This window comes from Nicotiana sylvestris, chromosome 11 (assembly GCF_000393655.2).
Source record: "Nicotiana sylvestris chromosome 11, ASM39365v2, whole genome shotgun sequence".
Taxonomy (NCBI): Eukaryota; Viridiplantae; Streptophyta; class Magnoliopsida; order Solanales; family Solanaceae; genus Nicotiana; species Nicotiana sylvestris.
The window spans coordinates 144955727-144956962 of NC_091067.1; the positions used below are offsets into that span (position 1 = coordinate 144955727).

Sequence of the window (1236 nt, forward strand, 5' to 3'; positions counted from 1 at the left end):
CTACCAACTCGTCGCTGTATGGCGTCCAGATGAACTGCCAAATAATAACATAAAAGTGAGTATGCGCAACGCAACTCAATTTAAACAAGTAAGTGTAAGTACATATCTACCTGTCCGTCCACCAGCATATCTAGCACATCCCTGATAAGGGGGAGATTATGATGAGCATCGGTCTCTCGGTAGTTCCCACGCCGGAGAATCCACCTAGAAGCTAGAGGGAGAAACGGATAAGCCTCACCAGGCGCAAGTGCTGGTAGAGGTGGCTGCAACGGCATGATCCGCTGCCAGGCCTAAACCTAAGATAAAAGGTTGATGTAAAATTTCTAAGTCATTTCTACCATATAGAATTCGGAGAAATGAACAGAGTATTCGAAAATGTTGTCACCTGTAGGAGGGGCAGAAAACCACATATGTCCACTGCTGGGCCCATGCTCGCCCGGCATATGCTCCTATACAGGTATACGAGAACAGCAACACCCCAACTGTACTGGGGTAAACCATCCAACTCCTGAAGATGATGGAGAAAGCGCATACTCACTTTACTCCCCGAAGTATTCGGGAACAAGACACACCCGAAAAGCAGGAGCAGCGCCAACCGCGTGTACCTCTCAATATGGAGATCCTCCGTCTCGCCGGTAATGTCTGGGTGCAAGAACGCCATATGATCTCTGATGGCTGACAAAGCAACGCGACTGCCCCCAGCTTCACCCTGAGGTCTATAACTAGTAAAATGCATCATCATATCCAAAAACTGTGCACGCGTCATGGATCTAATGTACTGGGGCAGTGCTACGGCCCGTCCATCTACGCGCAGCCCCTACAAAACCTGAACATCCTCCAGCGTGATGGTGGCCTCTCTAGTGGGCAAGTGAAAAGTGTGTGTCTCCGGTCGCCACCGCTCTACCAAGGCCGTGATGAGAGACCAATCAAGCTGCATCCGTCCAAGCTCAAAAATCGTATAGAAGCCCGTAGCCTGTAGGCGCGCGACTACGCGGGCATGGAAATGATGCTCCCCGATGAACTCCCATAAATCGTCAGGTCTCCTGGGGCGGAGAGGCTGCATCGATAGTTGTCCCTCCCATACAAATGAGGACCTATGGTCGCCCTGCAACACTAGTAGCTGATCCTCGGCAGGTCCGGGATGCGCAGGCGGAGGAAAGTCCATGTCGTCTACTATAATTTAAACAAAATTAATTGTGTGTGTTAGCTTAATAAATTAAATAATTAATTATGTTT

At 49.4% G+C, this 1236-nt stretch overlaps 1 protein-coding gene across 1 annotated transcript; it reads right to left on the bottom strand.

Moving 5' to 3' along the window:
* Positions 1-334: 334 nt before the first annotated feature.
* On the bottom strand, positions 335-766 carry LOC138881787 (protein MAIN-LIKE 2-like). Its single transcript, XM_070162056.1, has one exon. It carries the CDS (start codon positions 764-766, stop codon positions 335-337), a length of 432 nt encoding a protein of 143 aa, XP_070018157.1.
* Between the last annotated feature and the right edge of the window lie 470 nt (positions 767-1236).